We start from the raw sequence: 26,787 nt of genomic DNA on the forward strand, positions 1-26,787 counted from the left end.
GAGAGACTATCTCCTTCCCCAGATTGGGGAAGTTTCAGCATTTACCTCCTCAAAGACACTTTCTATCCCTTTTTCTCTCTCTTCTTCTTCTGGTACCCCTATAATGTGAATATTGTTCCTTTTGAATTGGTCACACAATTCTCTCAATATTCTTTCATTCTTAGAGATCCTTTTTTCTCTCTGTGCCTCAGCTTCTTTGTATTCCTCTTCTCTAGTTTCTATTTCATTTATAGTCTCCTCCACCATATTCAACCTGCTTTTAATACCCTCTATCATGCTCTTCAACAGTTGGATCTCTGACCAGAATTCATTCCTGAGTTCTTGAATACCTTTCCATACTTCCATGAGCATGTTAATGATTTTTGTGAACTCCCTTTCAGGAAGACTCATGAGGTCAATGTCATTTAAATCTTTCTCAGGAGTTGTATTAATAATTTTACTTTGAACCAGTTTCCTTTGGTGTTTCATATTTGTTTATGGCACCCTCTAGTGTCCAGAAGCTTTACTCTCTGGAGCTGCTCAGCCCCTGAAGCAATGTTGGGAGTTGCAGGGGGGTGGTATTGGTGCCCTGGGGGGGAGGAAAGAGCTATTTCCTGCTTCCTACTATGCCTGTCTCCACTGCCTGAACCAGTAGGCCGAGCACACAGGTATAAGCCTCTATGATTTGCATTTGTAGTTGCTGTAGACAGATCTTCCCTCTGGCTGGCCTAATGCCAGGGTAGGGTTTGCCAGTTTGCGAGCCAGGTGGGGCTGGCCGGGAGAAAGGCGCAGTAGGCTGCGTATCACAGAGGGGGTCCTTGGATCTGTGTAGCCAGCCAGGGAGCTAGAGCACCTGAAGATCATGAAAGCTCCAAACCTGCTGGGCAGAGTGCACCTAGACAATTTTGTCCACCTGTCCTTTCTCCTGAGCAGTAAGCTCTGTGAAATTCTTGCCCCTTTAGCAGCCCTCTTGCTAAGGGCTTCCTTGTTAGAAAGTCTCTCAGACTACCCACCTTTCTTTTGTCCTACAGTAGCCAGATAAGGATCTCTGCTTTCCACAAGTGGCTGGAATTTCAGTCTCTCCAGGAATTCTGCCTGTCTTAGCTTTCCAACGCCCTAATCATCAGAGTACCATGCAAGTACCATGAAATGTAGGTTTGTGCTCCCAGAGCAGATCTCCGGAGCTAGGTATTCAGCAGTCCCAGGCCTTCCACTCCCTCCTGCTCCATTTCTCTTCCTCCCGCCACTGAGCTGGGTTGGGTCCCGCCAGGCCACAGCTTTGGTATGTTACCCTATTCCATGAGATCTGCTCTTTTTTCCAAGTGTATGCAGTCTGGCACAGTCCTCTTTCCTGTTGCTCTTTCAGGATTAGCCGTATTAATTATATTTTCTTATTACATATGGTTTGAGGAGGAAGCCTCTGTCTCACCTCTCATGCTGCCATCTTTAATCCAATCTCCTCCTCCAGAAATGTAAGGCTCTGTGCTGACTAAGTGAAGTGACTGGTTTTCCCACACCTCAGGCTCCTTTTGATGCTCTATTTTTCAATACCCACTTTTCTGGCATTCCAACCTCACAGGGATATATAATGGAAGCTCAGAGGCTTGGAGTTCAAAAAGGCCTGGACTCCTGTGCTGGCTCAACCTTGAATTAATTCCATGATTTGGGGCAAGTCACTTCCCCTCTCTGAACCCTGATTTCTGCATCTACCAAATGAGTTCAGTAACACCAGCTCATGGTATTGTGGTACCATAAGGATCAAACATGAAGCCACCAGCACAATGCTTGGTAGTCCATAGGCACTTGGCAAAGAGTAGCTTCCTTCTGGTCATCTCTGAATCACAATCTCATCAGTCACTGAGTTTGCCCACCCATGTCCTAGCTTCCTTCTCTTTTTTGGTGGTCCCTGCCACCGGGACACCAGGGTGCCAGTCCTATATGAGAAAGGGGATGAGCAGTCTCTTTCCTTATAGCTGATGTGTGCTGGGTACAGTGTTGGGTGCTTTAAGCATACAACATGATTACTCTTTAAGGCCTATCTGACAGGAATATTTATCTTTTCCCAACAGGCTGTGCTGCCCCTCCCCTACTCAGCATCCCCAGTGCTCCACCACTCTGCAGAGGTACAGAAGGCAAAACATAGATCCTCTTGGCCAAAATCCCAAGTTACATTCCCCATACTCATCAAGAGAAAACTGATTCTAATGAAAAACTACCTCCCTTGACCACTGCTCTTGACACTCCTATTTAATCCCAGCAGGAAGGCATATGTTTTAAAATAGAAAAGAATGTAATCCCTTAGTTTCTGTGCTGATCATGAAATATTTGAGTCATAAAGTACAATGGGTTGGGGCTAATGCATTTTCCTTGCAGAAAGGGTATGGCCGGTGTCCAGCTTCCATCAAAGCTGCAGTCAGCCTGCAAAAGATGGCAGCACAAAGTTGGGCCACCCTTCTGCTCTCCATCAAAACTGCATGTGGCTCTCTCATATTCGGGGGGCAAGGCCTCCAGAAACCTGAGTCAAATTTTGCATAACAAGCAAGAAGTAAGTTCTCGAAATTGTTCACCGGTTACCATTACCACCATCTTCCTCACCACGACCACCATCTATAAGCACCCACTGTGTATCAGGCCAGATCTATCCCCCAACATTGTGATGAGGTTAGTACTATTATCTCTACTGTCCAGGGAGAAAACAGGCTTGGAAAGGATATATCATTTCTTGAAAATACCCAGCTGCTAAGAAGTAGGTCTGGGATTCAAAGTGTGGTCACTCTGACTCTAAAGTCCAAGTATTTTCTACTTTGATAAAATTTCTCTCCTGTTTCTCCTTTTATCATCCTGACCCATCTCTTCCTTTGCTTGTCAGCTCTTGTCAGCAATTTCTCTCCAATGCTTCCTAATTTCTGGCATGCCTTCAATATTAAATTATTTATTTTCACCCACATGTTTTCAGCTATGCTCAGTACAATGCACTTATGGCTATCTCATAGTAGTGCTTACTATAACCTATTATGATTTTATATTCACTACTCTCCCATCCCCTCCAGACTTACTCTCTTTGAGGGCAGAGACCATCTATTGGTCAATGTATCCCTGGTGCCCAAGGCATGGCTAATGATTTACTCATGGCCTACTCAAATGTTGGTCTGAATCAGTGAATGAATATATGAATGCATGGACAGATAAATAAAGAGACAGATGGATTAGTGGATGAATGGACAGGTGATTATGTCCATTAATAGATGGTTAAGGATAACTCCAAAATCTACATTTGTAACCCTCTCCAGTTCACTCCATTCTTATATCTCCAAATATATCAGAGTTTTCCATTTGGCTCTGCTGTCAGCTGAAACTAAACCTGTAAAAACCTGAACTCCAGCCTAGCTGATCCTTTCTTATCTCTTTTCTGACAATGGTACCACTCGCTATTCCTCCCAGGCTCCCCTTCACGGGTCCTCTGATTAAGTCATTCAGTCAACAATAGTTTTTGCTTGCTTGCTTGGTTGTATGCTATATGCCAAACACAGTTCTAGGGAATGGAAAGAGAGTAAGTAAGACAGGCAACATTGTGGGGACTCAAAGGCGTTTACAGTCCAAAGGGTGGTGGAAGGTAGTGTAGCAAACAGTAGGCAAGTAAAAAGTTAACAAGATAATTACAGAGCACAGTGAGTGATACAGTAAGGAAATAAACAGAATGATGTAAGAGACCTAAGTGGCTTCACACTAGACAAGATGGGGAAGGAGGGTTGGCTTGAAGATGTGATTTTGAGCAAGACCTGAAGGATGAGAATAAGCCACTCAAAATAAGAGCTGAAAGAAAAACCAGCAAGTGAGATACCAGCAGAGATACCAGCAAGTGCAAAGGCCCAAGGGCTGGAAAAAGCCTGGTGTGTTTCAGGAACAGAAAGGGGGCTGATAATAAAGGTGGCTGATAAAGAGGGTGGAATGCGGAAAACAGCAGGAGAGTATGAGAGGAGGTTGTTAAAAGGCCTGAGCCAGGTCATGCAGGTCCTTGAAGGCCATGGTAAGGAGTCAGATTTCGGTCCAAGAACAGTGGGAAGCCACTGAAGAGTCTCAAAAAGGAAAAATGACATGATGTCTGGCAAGAAGCTGCCCCCTAAAAGCTTCAGGTGACTCATAGGTGAGTTATCTCAAGTCATTAGGAAAAGGATAACTCCAATTCCATTTAAACCTTTACAGTGCATAGAGAAGGAAAGTGTCCAAATGCTTTTTGTGAAGTCATCATAACACTGGCAGCCGCTCTGACAAAATGGAGCAGCAAAAAAAAAAAAAAAAACACACCAAACTTATTGATAAGTATTAATATGAAAAATCCTTAAAGTTTTAGTAAAATAGAATTCTGAAGCACATTAAAAGACCAGCACACTGCAACCAAATTGGCATTATACCCAAAAGGCAAGAATGGTTTTATATTAGTAGCCTATGTTATAATTCAATATGTTAAGAGATCAAAGTGGCAAAGACATGATCATCTCTGAAGAGAATGAAAAGATACTTGATAAAGTCACCATATATCCTTGAATTTAAAACATTTCTTAGTAAAATTGGAGTAGATGGAGAATTGCTAAATATTTTATGCCAAAAATCCACATCATGCTTAATGGTAAGATACTGGAAATGTTCCCATTAAAGTTGGGAACAATAATTCCAGAGGTACATTAGGAGCAACTGGATAAGAGAAAGAAATGAGGGCTATAAATTTTAAAAAAGGAGGCAAACTGTCATTTTTGTTGAACTATAAATGCAAGATCACCTATAAACTATTAAGCTAATTAGAGAGTTTTGTACGGTTGCTGAATAGAGATCAATAAATGCAAAAATTCGACAATTCTGTCGTCTATAATGACAATAAAACACGTAATTGAAAAAGAGGTCATTTCAAAGAAGCACATGAAAAGCTGTTTGACATCACTAACCATGAAGGTAATACAAATTAAAAGCATGAAGAGATACCATTATCAGAATGGCTAAAATAGAAAGAATTTAACACCAAATCCTGGCAAGGCTGTACAGAACTGGTTTCTTATGCAATGCTGGTGGGAATATAAAATGGTGCAGTCACTCTGGAAAACAGATGGCAGTTTCTCAAACGATTAAACACACTTACCATACAACCTGTAACTGCACTCCTGGGCACTTAACCTAGAGAAATGAAAATGAGTTCACAGCACAACTTATACAGGCATGTTCATAGCAGCTTTATTTGTAATATCCCCAAACTGTCCTTCCATGGATAAATGGTTAAACAAAAGGTGGCATATCCATATAAGGGAATTATACTCAGCAAAAAAGAGGGAACAAACTATTGATATGTGCAACATGGGTGGACCTAAAAGGAATTATACTGAGTAAAAAGGCAACCTCAAAAGGTTACACACTATATAATTCCAGCTATATAAAATTCTCAACTGTCAAAAATTTAGAGATGGAGAACAGATCAGTGGTTGCCAAGGAAACCGGGGAAGTCAGGGAAGGGTGTGACTATGAAGGGGTAGCAAGAGGGAAATCTTTTGTGGTGATAGAATAGTCTTGTGTCTTGATTGTGGTGATGTTTACACAAATCTACACGTGATAAAATGTCATAGAACTACACACAAAGACATAGTCTTAAAAATGAATGTGTGTAAAAACTGATGAGATTCAAGTAAGCTCTGTAGTCTAGTTAATTGAATAGTATTAAAGTCAGTCTTCTTGTTTTGATAATGTATTATAGTTATTTAAGATATTACCACTGGGAATACTAGGTGATGGGTATAGAGGGCCTCTCTGTAGTATTTTTGTAACTTCATGTAAGTTCATAATTATTTTAAAAAGAAAAGGAAAAGAAATGTCATTTCCCATTACAGCCAAAACCATTACAGAGGAACATAAAAAGCTGAACAGACAGAAAGCTTTGCCATCTTTCTGAGTAGAAAGTCTCAAAATCACAAAATGGAAATTCTTCTTATAAATTTAATAAATTCAAAGCAGTTCCATAAACCATTTCATAAAACTTTCCATTTTCATAAAAGCTTTTAAAGAATTTGACAAGCCGATTCCAAGATTAAAATGGAAGCACTATGGGCAAGAGTGTCAATGCAATGTAAGCGCCATGATGCAGAGATGTTTGTCTGTTTTGCTCAGTTTCAGATCCCAGAGTCTGGAACAGCGCCTGGCACCTTGTAGTTGCTCAAAAAATATTTGTGAACAAATGATGACCTAGATTAAGAAGGTGAAGAAGAGAAGGAGGAGGAGATATTTATCCTGCAAAATGTTAAGACCTGCAATAATTTTAGTTTAGAAATGTATCTATATACATACGAAAACTTGTTTTAATTAGAGGAATATTATCAATCAGTGAGAAAAAGATAGACTTCACCTAACCATACTTAAGGAATTAGCTTTATATGGAAAAAAACTAGACCCTTATCTTTATCAATTAGGATTTGCATTCCACTACAAGCCAAATAAAAGTCGCCTAACCAAAAATTGATTATTTTCTCTCATAAAAAGAATTCTAAAAATGAATAAAAGAAAAAATTACAAAAATTTAAAAATAAACAAAAAGTCCTGAGGTAGGCTGGGGAAGCAGCCCCACAAAGTCACTAATGTTCCAGGTTCCTTCCAGCTGTCCCTCCACAATCCTTAGCTTGCAGCTTCTATCCGCAAGCTTGTCACCTCATGATGGCAAAAGAGCTGTTCACCTCTAGCCCATATTCATTTTCTGGAAAACAAGAAGTCGAAGGAAAGGGAAAACACTCTTACCAGGAAAGCTGGTATTTCCCCAGAAATCTCTAGCAGTCTCTGCTTATGCCTCATTGGTCAGAACCATATCACATGACCACTTCTGGCTACAAAGAAGTCCAAAAAGGTAAGAACACTGTTAACGTGAAATAACCTGGGGATACTGAAAGTAAGGAAGAATAGTCTGCCACACAACTGTTTATCATACACAAAAGACAGATTTAAAATATTAAGACAAAACCTTTTAAAAGACACTATAGGAGAATATTTTTATGACATCGTAGTAGAGGAGAGTTCTTATAGATGCAAAAAGTACAACCCATAAGGTTTGACAAATTTGTATTTGATTAATAGTTTGACTACATAAAAAATTTAAACATCTGTATGTCAAAATATACTATAAACAAGGTTAAAAGATAAGACACACACTGGGAGAAGTTACTTGCAATACATAAAATCCATGGGTGATTAATATGCAGGATATATAAGGAGCTCAGATTTTCTGTTATCCAACCAGTGTTTATTTTGGGGATAAACACTACTTAGCATTGATAAATTATGATTTTATGTACAATTCTGAATTGTTCACTAACATTTCATTAAAGATTTTTATATCAATGATTGGACTATAATTTTCTTCTTCATATCATCCTTATCTAGTTTTGGTACAACTATTATTTTCTAAGCTGAGATGGGAAATTTTCCCTTTTTTTCCTGTTTTACAGAATAATTTACATAACAGAAATTGTTCTATGAAAGTTTTGTGAGACTCACCTATAAAGTCAAATAGATCATGTATTTTGTTTTGTGTTCCTTTGTGAGTAGATTTTTCTAACTACTAATTCAACTTATTGAACAATCCAGGTTTTCTATCCCTTCTTAAATCAGTTTCAGTGATATGTATTTTTCCCAACAATTATCTATTTCCCTTAGGTGTGTTAGTTTCCTATTGCTACATAAAAAATTACTCCCAAACTTCAACATAATCCCAGTCAAAACCCAGCAAGTTATTTTGTGGATATCAACAAAGTGATTCTAAAGTTTATTTGTAGAGGCAACAGACCCAGCATAGCTGATACAATACTGAAAGAGAAGAACAGAGTTGGAGGACTGACACTACCCAACTTCAAGACTTACTATAAAGCTGTAGTAAGGCAGATGGTAGAGTACAGGTGAAAGAAGAGACAGATCACTGGAACAGAATAGAGAGCCCCAAAATACACCCACATAAATACAGTCCACTGATCTTTGACAAAAGAACAAAGGCAATATGGTGAAGAAAAGATGGTCTTTTCAACAAATGGTGTTGGAACAACTTGACATCCACATGCAAAAAAAAAAGAATCTAGACATTAGCCCTTCATAAAACTTAATGATTACAGACCTATATGTAAAATGCAAAGCTATAAACTTCTAAAAGATAACTTAGGGAGAAATCTAGGTGATTCTGAGTATGGAAGTGGTTTTTAGACACAATACCAAAGGCAGAATCCATTAAAGAAAAAAATTGATAAGTTGGATTTCTTTGAAATTAAATGCTTCTGCTCTTCAAAAGACACTATCAAGAGAATGAGAAGACAAGTCACAACACAGGAGAAAATATTTGCAAAAGGCCTATCTGATAAAGAACTGTTTTCCAAAACATACAAAGAACTCTTAACACTCACAGTAAGAAAATGAACAACCTGATTAAAAAATAGGCAAAAGACCTGAGCAGGCATCTCACCAAAGAGTGTGTATAGATGGCAAATCAGCATATGAAGAGATGCTCCACGTCGTAAGTCATCAGATAAATGAAAGTTAAAGCAACAATGAGATACTACTACACACCTATGAGAATGGCCAAAATCCAGAACACAGAATTCACCAAATGCTGGCAAGGATTTGAAATAACAGGAACGCTCATTCATTGCTGGTGGGAACACAAAATGGTATAGCCACTGTGGAAGAGTTTGCCAGTTTCTTCTGAAACTTAATAGTTTTATTGTATAATACAATGTGGTAGTCAGCTCTTTTGTATTTACTCAAATGAGGTGAAAACATGTCCACTCAAAAACTTACATGTGGGCATTTATAGTAGTTTTATTTATATTTGTCACCAAAGAAAGCAAGATATGGGTATCTTCAATTGGTGAGTGGATAAGTTAACTATGGTATATCCAGACAATGAAATATTATTGGTGCTAAAAAGAAATGAGTTATCAAGCCACATAAAGACATGGAGGAACCATCAGTGCATACTACTAAGTAAAAGAAGCCACTCTGAAAAGGCTACATACTGTATTACAACTGCATGATATTCTGGAAGAGGCAAAATCACGGAGACAGTAAAAAGATTAGTGGTTGCTAGGGATTAGGGGGAGAGAAGGATTAATCTGCAGAGCATAGAGAATTTTCTAGGTAGTGAAACTACTCGGTATGGTACTCTAATGGTGGATACATGTTATTATACATTTGTCAAAACCCACAGAATGTGAAACACCAAGAGTGAACCCTAATATAGACTATGGACTTTGGGTGATGATGTGTCAATGTGGGTTCATCAGTCATACTAACTGGTACAGGCTGTTGATAGTGGGGGAGTTGTAGAAGCTGGGTGCTTCTGGTTAAAGGTCTCATATGATACTGCAGTCAAGATGTCAGGCAGGGTTGCAGTCAGTTGAAGATTAGGCTGGTACTGGAGGATCCATTACTAATTTGGGTCACTCACATGGCTGATAGCAGGAGGCCTCAGTTTTTCACCATGGGGGAGCCCTCCATGGAGTTGCTTAGGTATCCTCACGAGGTGGGGCTAGCTTCTTCAGACTGAGCGATCCAAGAAAGAACAAGGTGGAAGCCATAATGTCTTTTTTGACCTAGCTTCAGAAGTCACACATCATTTGGTTTCACAGGTCAGCTCTTGTCAGTATGGAGAGGACTCTACAGGGCTGTGGCCGCCAGGGGATCAAGATCATTGTGGGCCATCCGGAAAGCTGGCTACCACCCAAGTTTTTCAAATTTATCAGCAGATAGTAATTAGTATTTGCCAATGATTCTTTAAATCTCTGCTATATCCACCATTGTCTCTCTTTACAGTCCTAAACTTGTTTTTTGTTAGTTTTTTGTTTCTGGATGAACCTGTCAGAGATTTGTGTATTTTAAAGAAACTTTTGGATTTTTGACAGTAATGTATTGTTGTTTTCTCTTTAATTACCTTGCTATTTTCTGGGTTTTTTTCTCCCTTCTACTTTCTTTGGTTTGCTTGTACTATCTCTAACTTCTTGAGTCTAATAACATCATTTTTTAATTTTAATTTTATTTTGTTTAATTTTTTATTAAGGTATTATTGATATATACTCTTATGAAGGTTTCACATGAAAAAACAATGTGGCTACTACATTTACCCATATTATCAAGTTCCCACCCATACCCCCAATGCAGTCACTGTCCATCAGTGTAGTAAGATGCCACAGATTCACTATTTGCCTTCTCTGTGCTACACTGTTTTCCCCGTGATTCCCCACACCATGTGTAATAAACATAATACCCCTCAATCCCCTTCTCCCTCCCTCCCCACCTGCCCTCCCACACCCCTCCCCTTTGGTAACCACTAGTCCCTTCTTGGAGTCTCTGAGTTAGCTGCCATTTTGTTCCTTCAGTTTTGCTTCATAATAACAGAACATTTTAAATCTTTGTTTCTAAAGTATGTATTTGGGTTATAAATTTCCCTGTGAATATTGTGTTTAGCTGTGTCCCATAAACCCTCATATGCAATGTTTTCATTTTCTTTAAGCTCTGAATATTTTCTAGTATCCATTACAATTTCTTTTTAAACCTGTGAATTAATTTGTACATATTTTTCTTTGCTTGATTTCCATATACGTGAGGTTTGTGGTTATCTTGTGTTACTGGTTCCTAATATTGCTGCATTCTCATCAGAAAAGGGGGTTTGTATGAATCTTTGGTACTTGTTTATATTTGTTTTGTGGCTTGGTATATCATCAATTTTTATATATTCAATGTATATTTGAAAAGAATATGTATTCACTAACTGTTGGATACATGGCCTGTAAGATCACTAATTAATTGTTCAAATCTTCTACATTCCTAACATTATAAGTGTTTGTTTTACCAGTTCAGTTTTTTTTAAATCTCTGACGATGCTGATGAATTTGTGCATTTCTTCTTATAATTTTACCAAGTTTTGTTTTATTTATTTTGAAGCTATATTGTTAGATGCAAAACTTGTTATATATTTCTAGTTAATTGTTTCTTCTACTTTAATATGATGACCATTTTTACCGCTAATAATGCTTTTTATTTTAAGACTATTTTTCTTTTGGTTAGTATTTACTTACTACATGTTTTTCCATCATTTTCACCCACATTTATGTGTGAAGAGACACTTAAATATGTCTCTTACAAACATTGCATAATTACATTTTCTTTGTTTTGTTTTTCTTCAATCTGACAGTCTTAGTCTTTTCACTGGAAAGCTTTGATCATTTATATTTACCTCATCACTAATATATTCAGAAATATTTCTATCACCTTATATATATATATATATATGCCATGTTTTTCTTTGCTCATTTTTACCCCCTTTTTGGCCTTAATAAAAATTTCTGTATTCCCTTTTCTTTCTTTCAATGTGCATTTTTAAGTCAACAAATATTTTAGGTTAATAAGTTAATCAATATCTCTACTCTCCTCACAAACAAATAAGGACTTTAGAATACTTTAACACTGATCCCTCCTTTCCATCTTATATAACATTATTTTCCAGTGTTTTAGTTCTATGCTGTTTTCATATACCTCAAATTAGTTCAAGCATGGCCAGATCCAAGCGTTCAAATGACTAAAATATGGCAGCAGAGACCTCCAAACAGTGCCTCAAACAAAAGAGAAGTGTATTTCGTTCTCATATAACAGTCCAGAAGCAATCAGGTGGTCCAATGCTGCTAGACAGCTCCGCCCCTGAGTCATCCAAGATACATTTCTTCTATCTGGTCCTTCTACCCTCCACTATCCAGGCACCAGAATATTCTTAACTACCCCATCATAGTCATCTTAACCACCCAGATGATAATAAACCTCTACCATATTTACATTCTACCCTATTGAAAGGGAGAAAGATGGAGTTGAATGCAAGGAACTTCTTTTAAAGAAGTGACCTAGAAGTGCATATGATCGCTCTTTGCTGCAAGGGAGGCTGGGAAATGTAATCCCTGGCTGGGTGACCAAGAGCCCAACTAAAACCTGAATCTTCTGTTACTAAAAGGAGGAAGGTGAGAATGGACTTTAGGGAATAAACTGTAGTCTTCCATACACATCATCAGAATCCTGTATCCTCTTTTGATTTTCTCTGTTTGCTTCAACCTTAGGCAGGCAGCCTCCCCTCAGATGGCAAAGATGGTGGTTAACAACCCTGTCCTCATGATCCCCCATTTTAGCAATTCCAATAAAAAAAGAGAGTGGCTCTTTACAAATAGTTTCAGCTAAAGCCTAGGATTTCCTCTAACTGGTGCAATGTGAATCACATGCCCATCTCTAAACTCGTCACTTTGGCCAGGGGAATGCAGTGGTCTGGTAAACAGCTGTGGGTCACACAGTCACCTCTGGAAGATGGATTGAGTAGGGTTAATTCCACCCAAACCATATGGAGTAAAATGAATGAGCTGCTGCTACCATTGTTAGAAAAAGCATAAAACCTAAACGTGATTTATTTCCACCAGGAGTTTTAAACGTTTTAACCGTAAGGTATTAACAAAGGGCCATGTGGTGAAAAATATGCCAGGAAGTTGCTCAGGCTGAGAGTTAGGGTGGTGGTGGTGGGGGAATTGATAAGGAAAGGGCTGTACCTATTTGAGAAAAGAAAGAAATTTTAAACCTGCCAATAAAATTAAGACAAATGTAAGGGAAAGCCTAATATGGAAATAACTTGCTTAGGCAATATCCAGGAAAGAATATAAACCCTGTAGTACTCAGCCAATGATGAACCAGGGTTGGGGCTCACGTGCTAGGGAATAAATTACTTGTGCCAATGGCCTCGGGTGTGCCTGCTCACCAGACACCCAATCCTGCAAGACAGCCATTAAAGCCTTGCTCTGCTGTTCTCTTTGTCTCTGTATCCATTTACTGAGTTTGGACCAGTGAGTGTGTTTCTCGCACCATCAGAATGGATGCTGAGTAAGCCATATAATAGATAACCATTAGACTAGTCTACCCCATTGGGCCACTGGATGGTCCAAGGAGGTTGTATGGTTGAATGTGTTTAAAAATTCCAAATGAATGAATGTGAAAGGTGGTATTGATGATGAAGTTGCCTGGAACAGTTTTACTTACACTTCTGATAGGAGAGCTCCTACACATCTCTCATTAGTCATTCAATCAGCACCTTGTGAATGGACCTCTGTTATGCTGATTATACTGTTTGCTAATTATTTGTTTATATGTTTGTCTCCCAGTTCTCCTATAACATACCCCTCTAATTCAGGGTTCCTCCACAGCTAGAATCCACTTGTGTTCCACAATGCCCAAGGCACAGGGTGGGCATCAGATGACTAGACTTGCTAAATGAAAGTAGGGTAAAGTCTCAATGACTCTCAGTGCCCTGCCTCCCACCAATTTCCACTCCCCCTCCGCCACTTTCCAATGCCTTTGGGAGTCATTATTGGAAAGACATCAGCCAAATCCCAGGGAGTTCTGCAGACTTGAGGGTAGGAGGGGTCACACCAGATTATGTTGTTTATAGAAATGTATCTCTTAATGACTGGGAAACAGTGCAAAGCATCATTTTATTTGTGGAACTCAAATCAAATCACCAAGAAGCAAAGACCTAAGTAGGAGGAAGTTCAGCAGATAATTGACTAAACAGAGCTGTCTTCTCATCCTGTTTGATTCTAAGGTTAAAAAACAAACAAAACAAAACAGCTGTGTTTTGCAATCAGTCCCCAATCTAAATACATAAATGAATTTCTGCCCCAGAAACACCAATGCCCCAGTTTAACTGATGCTGAAAACTCTGCCTATATTGGAGAGACACAGCTGATGTACAGTGGACGTAGCTAATGGAAGGGAGTAGAAGTCAGTGCAAGAGACATAAATGGAGGGACATCAAAGAGAGACCAAAAGGTACCTGGAAGAGTAAGAGATCTTCTGGAGAGGGTGTCCAAGTGCCTGGCTTGCTTGGGAAGCTCCACCTGTGCATTTCCTGGGTGGGTCCTTATTTACTGAACCATTGTTATATTCCAGATGTTGTGGTAAGCACTTTTAGTACATTATCTCATTTTAATTCTCAAAACAACCTTGCAAATTCAGTTTGGTACCCCTGCCTGTTCATAGGTAAACTAAAGGTCAGAAAGTTGCATACAGCTAGGAATGATGCCAGGATTTGAATACCTGCATACTTGATTTGACTCAAGGCTTCTGCTTTGAGTCCTTAACTATCTTTACAAAACTACTTTGAGGTGCCTATTATTTCCTCTATGCTAAAAATGAGGTGACTGAGGCCCCTGGGTGACCAAATGACACAGACAGTAAATGTCAGAGCCAAACCAGATCCGTCTGACTCCAAAATCTGTGCCTTCCAGGTAGAGGAAGACAAAAAGCCAGAGGTCAGGAACATACCACAGAGCCCCTGCATGTCAGGCCTTATTACCCTTTCCTAGGACATTGTTCCCTTTTTTCCCATCCACCCCCAACCTCCCCACTTAGGCCCCCCCCCCCCCCAAGAATCTTCCTTGCATTGTCTCTCCCTCAATGTGGCCGCTGGGCCGAAACTGGGACTAGGAGTTTGGGGGAGGCTTTAAGACAACCCTTCCCCCAAGATTACCCCAGGAAAGGAACAGCCAGCACACCCCCAGCCTGGGGGCTCCCATCAACATATATCTGAACAAGACCTGTGCATAAGACTTAAATTGCTTTGATCAGGAGCCTGCCACACTGGGTTCAAATCCAGCCCAGAGATTGACCAATAACAGCAGCTCTCGTTTTAAAAACTATCTATTCTGGGACAGACATTTCACTAGGGGTTTCCTCCATATTTTTAAAAAATGTAATCTCTCTACCCTCCATGATTGATCCTCTTTTACCAAAGAGGATCAGTAAGGCTCCCGGAGGGGAAGCGACCAGCGTCAGAACAGCCAGTCATCAGGAGCCTGGGACCTCGAACCCACCCAGGCCCCTGATTCTGCTGTTGCCTAGGAGCCGAGGAGGGAGGAGCTGCCAGAGCAGAGGGAGGAGGGGAAAGAGAGAGGGCGAGCTCTAGGCAGCGCGCGCTGACGACAGCAGGTGATTTTTTCTGCAGCGCGCTTTCTCGCAGCATCTTTCCTGGATTTTTTTTTCCCCTGGCTGAGCGGCAGATAAGGGTGCGGCCGCTGCCCTGCTGCAGAGACGGCGGCGGCGGCGGATGCAGCAATGCTCCGTCTCCACTGGGGGTGATTGCCTCCGAGTCCTGCTTGGCTGCCGGCTGCCACCGGACGCCGGCGGGAAGGAGAACACAGCCTCGTCCGCGGACCTTGCGGCCACACTGCCTGGCCCTTCCTCTGCGCCATGGCTTAAGCCCGCAGCCACCTCGTCTCGCGTCGCCCCGTTCGGCCGGGGTCTGCGCTCCTCTGCAGCCTTAGGGAGGGGCGCGTCCCAGACGCCCTCCCCCGGGGACTTGGGGACGTCGCGTCTCTCACTCGCCCTTCGGCGCACGGAGCAGACTGCGCTCCCAAGACGTTTGCAGGAGGCTCCCGGAGGCGTTTGCTGCGGGTAATCGAGAGACTACAGACTTTATCTCAGTGATAGCTTTGCCGGTCGGACCTTCCCGGGTGTTCTCTGAGGGTGGAGGGCGAGCTAACTCAGGCTACCAAGGAAAAAACGGTGGCAACCAGATTGGCTGGTCGAAGGTCAGGGAACCAAAATAAGATTAGAGACTTGCTTTAGAACCACAGAAAGGAAGAGCGAGGGCCGGCTAGTATCATGGCGTGGCCGTGCATTACGCGGGCCTGCTGCATCGCCCGCTTCTGGAACCAGCTGGACAAGGCGGACATCGCCGTGCCGCTGGTTTTCACCAAGTATTCGGAGGCCACCGAGCACCCGAGCGCCCCGCCGCAGCCGCCACCGCCGCCGCAGCCGGCGCACGCACCCCCCTCGGCGCGGGCGGTCGCCATAGAGACGCAGCCTGCCCAGGTCGAGTTGGATGCAGTTGCCCGGGCAACAGGACCGGCGCCCGGGCCTGGCGGCGAACGCGAGGCGGTTGCAGCCTCCGGCCGGAGCGGACCCGGTCCGGGCCCAGCCTCCGGCTCCACTTCCAGCGCGGGCCCCGCGGACTCGGTGATGCGTCAGGACTACCGCGCCTGGAAGGTGCAGCGACCCGAGCCGAGCTGCCGGCCACGCAGCGAGTACCAGCCTTCCGACGCGCCCTTCGAGCGCGAGACTCAGTACCAGAAAGACTTCCGCGCCTGGCCGCTGCCGCGCCGCGGGGACCACCCGTGGATCCCCAAGCCCGTGCAGATCCCCACGACCTCCCAGGCTTCGGCGCCTATTCTCGGGGCGCCCAAGCGCCGGCCGCAGAGCCAGGAGCGCTGGCCTGCGCAGGCCGCCGCTGAGGCCCCGGAGCAGGAGGGGGCCCCGGGAGGAGCGGGTGGCCTCGCAGCTGGAAAGGCATCCGGTGCCGACGAGCGCGACACGCGCAGAAAGGTCGGGCCCGCCTGGATGGTGCGTCGCGCCGAGGGGCTGGGGCTCGAGCAGACGCCACTGCCCGCAGCCCAGGCGCAGGTCCAGGCCGCGGGGCCCGAGGGTAGTAAGGGGCGTGCAGCGGCGGACGCCCTCAACAGGCAAATCCGCGAGGAGGTGGCGACAGCGGTGAGCAGCTCCTACAGGTGAGACGCGAGTTGCAGCAAACGAGAGGGGGACAGGTGCCCTTTACCACTTCCGATGTCTGCCCATGGCTCGTTTCCCGCGTCGCAGGCCTCACATTCAGCCTGCCCCTCCCATCCCAGACCACACCCTCTCCCCAGCCCGGACCCAAGAGCCCGCCCAGGACTGACTTCTTTCCTCTCTTTCCTTTATGAAAGCTGTTAATATTATCCATCCCGACCTGCCGGGATCTTTCACTTTACCACTTTAGCCACTTTTCTGTCATCTCAGTCCCACCTCAGGTTCCTGCCTGCTCACCAAAGATCTTTTGCAATTTCTTCACAGGCTGTGCCTCCATTACACCCCAGCCAGCTCACCAGCGGCTTTAGCCTGGAATGCTGCCCTTTGCTGGCTCAGCTGCAGCCCACTGGCCTTGATGCCTTCCCGCAGGGCCCCATCCTTCCAGAAGAGTTCTTTCCCACTAACCAACTGCCTCTCTTCCCTAGCCCAGGTCACTTGGCCGTTCATTCCTCCTTCCCCTCTCAGTCCCTGGGAGACACCCAAGCACCACACCCTTTTCTAGCACCACACCCCCAGGAGGCTTACAGGCCACCCTCCTCCTTCTACCAGCGTCTTTGGAGTCAAATCCCTTAGTCTCTTAGTTGTGACACATTGAGCAAGTTTCTGAACCTTTCTGAGCTTCTTATCTGTAAGGTGTGGTGGATAATATATTGTTCTCTTAGAATTGCTCATGCATTTATTAATTTCATATTAAATATTCAGCACATTTTTTTAGCACCTATATGCCAGGCACTGTGTTAAGACATTGTGAAGATTAAATGAGATGATTCAGAAGAAACGTGCCTGGCACCTAGTAGGTGAATGGTATATCTTGGTTCCATTCTGACCTTCTATATGATGCCTCATTATTCTGATTTCCAGTTTTCTAGATACATCCAGTCTTCTCCCCCTTTGCATCTCCTTCCCCCTTTCCTTTTAAGTTCTCCAGATGTGTTTCTGACTCTCTTACCACCAAGGACTTCCTCTTTAACACATCTAAATTCCCTGTAAATGAATGCCATCAAACAAGAGCATATCCTCTCTCTCCATCCTTCTATAATTCTCCCTCTGCTGCAGCTTCAGCCCCTTCAGCCTTCTTTCTCAGCCTTCATGCATCCAATGTGTATTTCTGAATGCTTATCTTTCAGTCCCACCCTTATGTTTCAATCCAAATCAATGAGCTAACGACTGTAAACATCTAACATTGGGCTTCGGGGTCTCTGGGGAAGCAGATATGCATGATGAACAATTAAGCTAGAGCTGTTCAAAATGTGGTTTATGGGGTCCTTCATCAATGCCACAGCCAGTTGCCTCCTTCCAGCAAGAGGGTGTGGTTGGGAGGATTGCAGATTCAATGTCTTTTCCCAAGACCCTATATGTAGCCTCATGTCAGACTGATGTTCTTCTCTAGTAAACATAACAAGCACTCCCTCATACACTGATGAAAGAATAGCATAGGCATCATCTATTGTTAAGGCAAAATCCATGCCCCTTCCCAGGTTTTAACTCTGGAAAGCATTTCCCAATGAGAAGGGGCAGCTAGTCAGTTAGCCTCTACTCCATCTTCCTGAACTCCACTTTATCCAATTGGCATTTTTTCTTGGTTTATTGTAATCATGAGCACACTGGTACCCCAATATTTCACCATTTCCTTTCAAAGCTGTGGGTCAGGGAAGGACACAATCATTGTCCTTTGTTCATAGCCATCAGGAGGTAGAATTTTCACAGTATCTTTATACTGCTACCAAGGGAGAATCAAAAAGGAAAGAAAGAACGCAAATAAGCAAGGGGCATAAAACAAAGCCAAGATGTAGTTTTGTGATTCTGCCACAGCTCTCTTATTTACAAGGCCCTAGTTCATTCCCCAAGAACCTTAAGGTTGGCCCAACATCATAGATTCCTGGCCTGACCTTTTTATCTTCCTGCTCCCATTCTATCAACTTGTGGCAGGTGGAACCTTAGCACCCACCTGGCAGGAAGCAACTCACCTCACCTCCATACAGTCCATGCCAATCAAAAGAGATCCCAGATTCTCATATCTCCTAGGGTGATTCTACTCAGTTTTGTTTCCAAGTTGGTAGGACTTGCTTTGTCCATGGATAATTGGCCAGACAGTCAGGAAATGACCCACCCTTCAGATACAACTCACTCCCAATATTTTGGCTTGTACATTTGTTCTGTTTAGCCTCTTCCCCCAAAACAATACTGTAACTGTACAGTAAGCATGTCATGCTTTACAGTTAGAATTGCACACATACTGCAAGTGATTGGATTGAATGTTCTTGAGTCTGGTGAGAGTGATTATTTTAGTGGCTATCAGAATTCCACCAACCTGTCAAAAAAAATCTCTGAGCACCTCAAAAAATATTTTGTTCTAATATAGATCTTCTGTAAAATTTAATTATGCATATGACTTTGGGGCCAGCAGTTCCCATTTTGCTGTATAATCAGGTTTTTGAAACATGAAGAGAATGATTACTGCTAAGGGACATCAGTTTCTTTAATGGACAGTTTAAGTGCGTGACAAATTTGATGTGAAATTTAACGTTCTTTTTTGTTCCAGAAGAAAGATTAACCAGTAACAGGGAAATGCATTTTTGGTGAAAGTAGATATAAAGAAATAAAATAATTAATTAAATATACTATAAAGAAAAGAATGCCTGGAAATTGTGGGCTTATCTGGAACATTGATTTTCCTTCCCTATTGTCTCACATTCTTTTCCTTACTATGATTCTGAATATCTCCTAAATTTAAGTATGCGCTTCGTCTGCTGTAGATGAATCTTTCATTGCCTGAGAAGCCACACTGGGCTCCATTTCAATGATAATTTGATTTACAAACCCTTTTCTTCTTCCACTGTAAATAAATCTTGGGGGCTTAAACCATGGTGACTGGTTCATCTCATGGGCTTTACAAATGACATCTGTCACATGGTATTGATGTGAGCGGTTTGCTTAAATAGAGAAAGGACACATAATCCATCAGTTTAATATACTGGTATATAATGTAAAATTATATTCAGCATCTGGAGCCGTATACCTACTAATTGGTTTTCTCCAATAATATACAGTTGGTAGATAACATCAAGTGTCCTTCGACACTATGGTTTTGAGAAACCTTCCCTATTCATCAATTCACCTAATTCATAACCTATCTACATTAGCCAGAGATTTTTGCACTCATGTGGTGTCTAAGGTATCTTTATAATTATTCACAATCATAAAGTTGATTAGTTTTTAATACATTCATATTACATAGATGATATTACAAAGTTAAGCACGCCTTTGTTATCATTTTAATGTTAAGGATGGATTTCACTGTGCAGCCATTTGTGACTTTAGACCTAGCATTCTCAATTAGAAAATAGATGAGTCATAAGGATGGGATTAAAATTCTCCTCTCACTCAATCTCAGTGCCCTAGCCCTCAGTTAACAGGGCTAGATGGGGTGGCAGGTGCTCCCCATAGAAATGCTAATGAGAAACTTTTCCTAGAAGAAATCAGCTGAGGCACAAGGAGGTAGAATTAATAAACCAAATGCAAAATGTTGAAAAATGAGAACAGTAACAAGGAAATCAGAAAGAAAAGGAGCCTTCTATATCTGCCCTATAGTCCATAGGTTAGAGAAAGGCTGCCTGTGCTTATAGGGCAACTGCCCATTTCCCTAGTTTCCTCCTGCATAATTCCCAGTAATACTTCAAGGTCAGTCTCTGATATTGAATCTTCAGTGACACCTGCCAGGTCCTGCCGTTCAGAACTAATTTTTCTTTTATTTCCTTTTTATATTTTGTGTACTTTTCATTGTCTGCTTGATTGTAAGGTATTTTTGTCCATGTCTACCTCCCACACGAGATAATGAACACTTGAAGAGCAGGACAGTATTTCGTTCATCTCTATACCTCCCACAGTGTAACACTGTGCCTAGGTGCCTTATTGGTTTATTAAATCCAGTGGAATTTTTAGAGTCCAGTGAAAATTTTATCCACCTACATATTGCTTTCATTTCGTTCAGTTTCATTTAGTTAAATTTCCTTCAGAAAATGACCTCCAAGCCCCTGCTATGTATCAAACAGGATGCCAGGGATACCAAATGAGTAAATTATAAACCTTATGTAAGGAAGTTGTATCTTCCTTAATCAAGATACAGTCCAGTCTTACTAGGTCAGCACTAAAAGTCAATGTTCAAATGGGGAAGACAGCAAACTTGCAGACCTGACTCTAGTCTCAACTTTACCTGGGGCAGAGGTCCTCAGTCTCAGCTGCTCACTGGAATCACTGGAGAATTTTTAAAATGCTGGTGCGTAGGTGCCTCTTTCAGATATTCTGATGTAATTAGTGTGGGGGGTGGCCTGGGCATCTGACTTGGAAAAAATTGTCCCAGATGATTCTCATATGCAATTGCAGTTATGAGCTACTTCCCTAAAGTAAAAGTTCTCGAAATTTAGTACACAAAATAAAAATTCGGATAGCTTTCTAAAACGCAGATGTCTGGGCCTCATTCTCAGGCATGCTGATTCAGTAGACTTACAACGGTGGCTCAGAATCTGCATTTTAACAAGCAATCCAGGTAATATTGGTGCAGGAGAATTTCAGGCTTTACGTGGGAAAACACTGCTTGGAGACATTTGCAGTTCCTTAAAGTATTGAATTTTCCCATATACAAACATGTCCTTCACCGCATGTCCTTCACCACGTTTGCTCTACAAGTAATTTTCTCTACAAGTCTCTCTGTCTCTCTCACGTTTTTAAGATTTATTTTTCTCTACTTAAGTCTTTAATAATCAAAATGGATTTTAACTTTATGTATAGAATGAGGTGAGGACCTAATTTTCTTTTTTCCCATACGGAAACTCATTTATCCTAATACCCTTTTTGAAAGTTCAACTTTTGTCCATTAATAACCTGCTAATATTTCCTCTATCACGTAAGGGTCACATGCTTGGGTACATTCCTGACATCTCTGTTCTATTCCATTAATCTGGACTAATGCCACACTATCATCTTTTCTTTTCTCCTAAACTATTTAAGATTATTCTTCCTACTGTGGAGAGTGTATTTTATTACATTTTCTAATTTGTTATTTATCATATGCATTAATTTTTGTATGTTAATCTGGTATTCAGCAACCTTACCATATTCTCTAATTCATTTTGTCTATTGACTTTTCTGGACTGTCAGTGGACACGTGTATATTTTTAGCAAATACCAATTTATTGTCCTCATTTCCAATATTAAATTGGAATTTAATACTGTAGTAAATAGTATATAGATTTAGATTTCTACAGTATTGTGTGTGTGTGTGTGTGTGTGTGTGTGTGTGTGTGTGTGTGTGTGTGTGTTTGTGTGTGTTTTGCTGCATTGGTAAGGACATCCAGGATAGTTTTTATAGTAGGTGATAACAGGTATCTTTGTCTTGAGACATGGGAATATGTCTGAAGTTTTATCAGTAAGTATGACGTTTGCTCTGTGTTTTATAAGATAAGTTCATATCAGGTTCAGAAACTTCTCTTCTACTAGGGGTTTCTCAAAATGTGGATGGGTATTGAATTTTTTGGAGTACTTTTCTGCACCAGCTGAGATGATCCTTCGATTTTTCTTCTTTTCATCTGTTAGTAGACTTTTCTGATAGTGAACTGTGGCTGTGAGATTAGAGATTTGTAACATAGTTTAGTTACAAAACAATAGATCCTAATAACCAATTAAGATGCAAGGAAGAGGATAATCCAGGATAATCTTTACATTCCTGAGGTAAACCTTATTTAGATAAAAATTTATCTATGATGTTGAATTTGAATATTTGCATACATATTAATAAGTGAAATTGGTCTACAATTTTTTCCTTTTTTATATTGGTCTTGGACAATATTGAGATCAAAATTGTATCTATAAAATTAGGTAGCTTTCCCTCCTTTTCAGTTGTTTGGAACAATTCTTATAACAAGAGCTATTTCTTAAATATCTGATAAGATTCTCCTGTAAAGCTTTCTGTACCTGGTGTCTCTTTCCTGGGTAGATTTTTTTTTATTACCAATTTAATGTCTTTAATGGTAATTAACTTACTCACCTTTTGTATTTCTTCTTAAACCAATTTTACCAATTGATATTTTTCTAAAATTTTTACATTTTTTCTGATTTTTGTATTTATTGACATAAAATTGATCATAGCGTTACTTTGTGGATTTACAAATAATTTCTACTGCTCTGTATTTATGTTGCCTTTTCATACCAGAATATTAACTTGTGCCTTTTCTCTTTTTTCATGGTTAGTCTTATTGAGGCTTATGCAATTTTTTTTAGTTTTTTCAAGGAATCAGATTTTGGTTTTCTTAATTGATCGTCTCTTTTTTCAGTAAATTTTGCTTTTATTTTCTATTCCTTTTCTTTTTATGCTCTGAGAGGTAGGAACAGTCTTTTAGCCCTGGCTGAGGAGTTTTGGATTTTCTTCCAAAGAAATGAGTCACTGAAGGAGTCTAAGCAGGGGAACAACATAGTTTGATTTAAATTTTATAAAGCTCCTACTGGCTGGTGACCTGGTGACGTTAGAGAAAGGGAGGCCAATAAGGAGGCTATTTAAATAATCCAGAGAATGATAAAGTCTGAACTCTCAACTGTGATGGTGGGATTGGAGATTTATAATATAGTATAGCTATAAAACAACAGATCTTAATGACCAATTGAGATGTAAGGAAGAGGTAACAATCCAGGATGACTCTTATGTTCCTGATTTAGGAAGCTGGTAGTGGTTGCTAGTCATTGGAACAGACCTTTATTTAGAATTCTATAATAAATATAGAGGAGGAAAAACAGGAGTGGAAGTTGAGCTTATTTTTTAGGACCTAGAATTTGAATTGTCTATGGGCTATCTGACAAGAAGTGTTGTGGGGAAGTAGAGTAAGTGGATCTGAAACATAGGAGAGAGATCTGTGCTCTAAGTAAAGATTTAAAGTATCCTGTGGATATTATTAAAGCCATGGGAGAAACTGAAGTCATCCCTAGAGAGGGAGTAGAGTAAGTTAGCCATCAGAGAATGGAGCCCTGAAGGATACAAGTATTTGGGGGTACTGACAGCAGAAGGAATAGCTGTGAAAAAAGGGCAAGGAAGAAAACCAGGAGAGAGGCCGATCATGGAAATTGCACTGAGTACTTACTCAGCAATGCCTTATGCCTATTTGAAAATTTTATTGTGTGCAGAGCATTTTGCTAGATTTTTGTTGACCTTGTACAGTTAACTCTCAGAGATATAATGTTGACTGAGACCAGCTCACAGAGATCAGAGGAGATAAGATACATACAATTAATTCTTGGTTGTTCTCCTAGGAAAGAGTGGCATCAAATGCATATATTAATTTTTTTAAAAAGTCAAGCCAGTGATACTTCTAAATCTACAATCACTAAGAATCACTCAATGTCCCAACACAAAACTAAAATAATACAACAAATGTTCACTAGAATTAAACAGCCATCCTTATAATCAGGGCAGCTTGGCTTTACAAATTATGTCAGTTGCATACATGTATGCAGGTGAGCTTTGAATTCTCTGCTAAATGAAGAAACCACAAGGTGAGCCTCAAGTAGCACGCTAAAAATTATCTTGATGTTCACTGAAGAGGCTAGTTAACACCATTAGAAATAATAACAGTAGATAATTGAGTGCCTACTAGGGCCTGACAGGCTGCTAGAAACCTTAGCTGCATTTTCTCCTGTAATCTTTATAGCAGTCTTGCAGAAATGGTACAATGACTTCCTTTTTTAGAGCTTAGGACCCACAAGGCCTCTTTTCTACCTTTAGATTTTAGGACTATTGAAGGCCCAGACAGACTTTGTCAAATAATAATCTTTGTCTACTCATGGCACTTCCTCCATATCATATTAATATGTATTGTCTCAGTTTCAATCCAGTAAACACTGATTAGTGTCTACTATATATATATATATATATATACACACACACACACCAGGCTAACTCCTAGGGTGGCAAAATAGTCTTTGCTCTTAAAAGGCTTATATTTATTCAGTGGAGACAAGTGTGCTGAAAAGTCATAGGCACCCTAATAAAATGTCTGTATAGGGTATGGTGAGGCACAGAGGGGAGAGGTAAGCACACCTGCTTTGGGGGTTATCAGGGAAAGAGCTGGGGTTATCAGGGAAAGAGCTCAGTAGAATATTTAGGCTTAAGGGTTCAGGCTGCATCTTCAAAGATGAGTGGTCATTAAATGGGGAAGTGATCAGTCTCAGTAAAAGTACACAGTTCTGTGCAGGCAGAACTCAGAGGTCTCTTCGGATCCAGATAGAATAATGAGAGTAGACCCCACAGGTAGGCTGCAGCCAGCTCCTTTGTCCTATGAGCAAGGGGGAGAGTCAGGGAATGGGGGGTTACCCCTGGCTGAGAACCGCTGTTACACAGTAATGAAAAGAAAATTACCAATACTCAACAGTATGGATGGATCTCACAGACATAATGATGAGTAAAAGAAACAGATACAAGTACACTCACTGAGTGACTCCATTTATATGGATTTCAAAGAGGCAAAACTAATTAATGATGATGGAAGTCAGAATAGTGGTGATCTCCAGGGGTGGGTTGGATAATTGGCTGAGAAGGAGCACAAGGGAACCTTCCAAGACGTTGGAAATGATCTGGTATATCTTGATCTGGGTAGTGGTTATGTGGGTCTATACATACAAACAATTAAGATTTATGGACTTTATTCAATGCATGTTATACCTCAACAAAAAGTAAAAACACTATAAACAAAGTAAATGGAGATATAAGTTTGGTGCTCAGGAGTAAGGGCAGAACAGAAAAGAAAGATCTGGACATGGAACTATCAGTGAGGCTCACACCCATAGGTGTCAGGGTGGGTAGGGAATAAAGAGGGTGAGAAGAGAATGCTGAGGCCAGAGCCCAGCAAGCAACAACATATCAGGGGTGGGAGGAAGAAGAATCAGTCAAGGATGGACTGTTGGTATCTGTGTGTCATCTGCATCCGAGAGTGAAAACACAGGCCCCACCGTGGTGCCAACCTCCCACCTACCCTGCCTTTGGCCCTATGCATCATCACAGGAGCTACCCCTGTGTGTATAACACAATAGTACTCTTCCCCATTCTCCTTATCCTAGCATAGTCCATTGCCAGTGTGGTTTGTTTTTTTTTCCAATTTGAATGGCTTTTGTAGGACCAAGTTTGGTGTAACATCTTTTGGTGGGAAAATTGGGCCCAGGCCACAAGCCGCAAAACCCACCGTAAGTGCCTCCCTGAAATATTGCCTCCTTCACTGCGTTATTCCCTGTGGTCACTGTCTATTTCATTCAGTGATTTCAGAAAGTTGGCCCATGTTGTGGCATATCTTAGAGTGCATTACTGCAGTCTGCTTGGCCCCTAAGAATTGTTCCCTATTAAGCCATAATGATAGGCAGAAACAAACAATGGGCAGGATGCAAAAGAACAGAATGTTAGAGACAACAGAGACATTGCTTTCAACCTCATTTGTTGAGTGCTGACTCTATGCCAATAGCTTTAGTGTATCTTTATTTAGAACTCATAATGACCCTTTAAGGTAAACATCACTCTCTTTAAAGATAAAGAATAGAGTCAGGGAGGTCTAGGGACTGAGGTCACACAGCCAGTCAATGGCTGATCTGACTCTCAAACCTAGATCTCCTCATTCCAGCCTACAGCTGCGTCTTCCTTGTGCAGCTCCTGCAGATCCCTGCCGTGTCCCCACAGTTTGCCGTGCCATTTCTGGGAGGGCTGCTATGTATCCCCCGCTGCCCTTCCTGCTGTCATGTTGGCTCCCACTCTTCTAAGCTGATGCCACCCTCCTTCATCAACCTGTTTCTGCAGTGGGAGAGCGGTGGCTGGTCTTACTACTCCTTGTCCCGAACCCTCTGTGGATCCCTTTCCCCTACCAGGCAAGGCCCAGGCAACCCCGGTGAACCGTCTAGGCTTTCCTGTCTGGTGCTTCCGGCATCTTTGCCACTTTTGCCCACACATAAATGATGCTTTGTCCCAAGGGTTCTTAGTTCTGGTTGCACATTAAAAGCATGGGGGCCCCAGCGGGTGATCTGAGCTGGGCCTTCAAAAGCCCCCCGTGTAACTGCTACTGGATTTTTCTCACAATTTCCCCTCCTGCCCTCCTCCCATCTTCTTCCTAAATCCTTGCTATCCCTCAGGGC

The 26,787-nt window shown here is 41.5% G+C and overlaps 1 protein-coding gene across 1 annotated transcript in view; it reads left to right on the top strand.

Moving 5' to 3' along the window:
- The first annotated feature begins 12,739 nt into the window (after nucleotides 1–12,739).
- Nucleotides 12,740–26,787, top strand: part of MAP6 (microtubule associated protein 6) — a 91,656-nt gene continuing 77,608 nt past the window's right edge. Inside the window, exon 1 of the mRNA XM_057507208.1 lies at nucleotides 12,740–16,574. Coding sequence (XP_057363191.1) covers nucleotides 15,673–16,574 — 902 coding nt within the window. The 5' untranslated portion in view covers nucleotides 12,740–15,672. The remainder of the gene's footprint in view (nucleotides 16,575–26,787) is intronic.

This window comes from Manis pentadactyla, chromosome 9, assembly GCF_030020395.1.
Source record: "Manis pentadactyla isolate mManPen7 chromosome 9, mManPen7.hap1, whole genome shotgun sequence".
NCBI classification, from domain to species: Eukaryota; Metazoa; Chordata; class Mammalia; order Pholidota; family Manidae; genus Manis; species Manis pentadactyla.